Source organism: Perkinsus marinus (genome assembly GCF_000006405.1).
Source record: "Perkinsus marinus ATCC 50983 genomic scaffold scf_1104296977070, whole genome shotgun sequence".
In the NCBI taxonomy this organism is placed as follows: domain Eukaryota; phylum Perkinsozoa; order Perkinsida; family Perkinsidae; genus Perkinsus; species Perkinsus marinus.
In genome coordinates, this window is record NW_003200283.1 from 1 (window position 1) to 846 (window position 846).

The 846-nt window shown below is 45.3% G+C and overlaps 1 protein-coding gene across 1 annotated transcript; it reads right to left on the reverse strand.

The window, feature by feature from the left end:
- Positions 1–27: 27 nt before the first annotated feature.
- Pmar_PMAR009093 (hypothetical protein) lies at positions 28–627 on the reverse strand (the record flags this gene model as incomplete). Its single annotated transcript, XM_002764454.1, has 1 exon — positions 28–627. A coding segment is annotated over one exon (600 nt), but the record flags the coding sequence as incomplete, so codon positions are not given.
- Positions 628–846: the final 219 nt, after the last annotated feature.

Here is an 846-nt window from a genome sequence, read left to right on the forward strand (position 1 = left end):
ACCACGTAGACGTTTCGAAGAACGCACAGGCAAAACATCCTTAACTCGATTCTCTTCTCGTAAAGCTTGTTGAGTACGTTCTTCAGAAGCTACTGCTGCTTGGCGACGTCCATCTGGGTCAAGAGTCTTATAACGTTTAACGTTACCAAGCCAGTGCATCTCAACACCAGAAGAAGTAGTAACCAAAACATGACGACCACGAACTGAAAGCACTGGAAAAGGACCACGGAACGTAGGAGAAAGCTTATTCACACGTTCTGTGAAGACATAAACCAATACACCAGGCTTCAAGTTCGACTCGTATCGAATAGTCGGACGAGACCGTTCTCGTTGATCAAGCCATTCATTAAGAAACATAGCCAACATCTTCTGCCGCTGACTACCAACCCGACCGACAATCTTAAGGAGATCACATAAAGACTGTGGCTGCTCGATCGTGATGTCATCATCAACGCCCCTCATACAAGGAACAGGAAGCACACGACCATAAAAGAGCAGTGCCGGACAGATTCCACTCTCACCAATCTCAGAATGATTAATCAACCATTTAACCTGGGCAAGGATCAGCTCATCAGACCACAACGATCCACTTGCTAGAGTAAACTTCCTCATAGCCTCAACGATCATTCGATGCCGTCTCTCATAAAATCCTCCACTCTGTGGATGATTCGCAGCATGGATGGTCCAAGAAATACCAACCTCTTTACTCCATGACTGAACTTCTTGAGAATTAAACTCACCATCAGAGAATACACATCGTGGCCATCCACATCGCATGAATAATATAAACAATCCACGGATGAAAGAGCTCGCCTTCGTATCAGGAATAGGCTCGAAATCACAGAA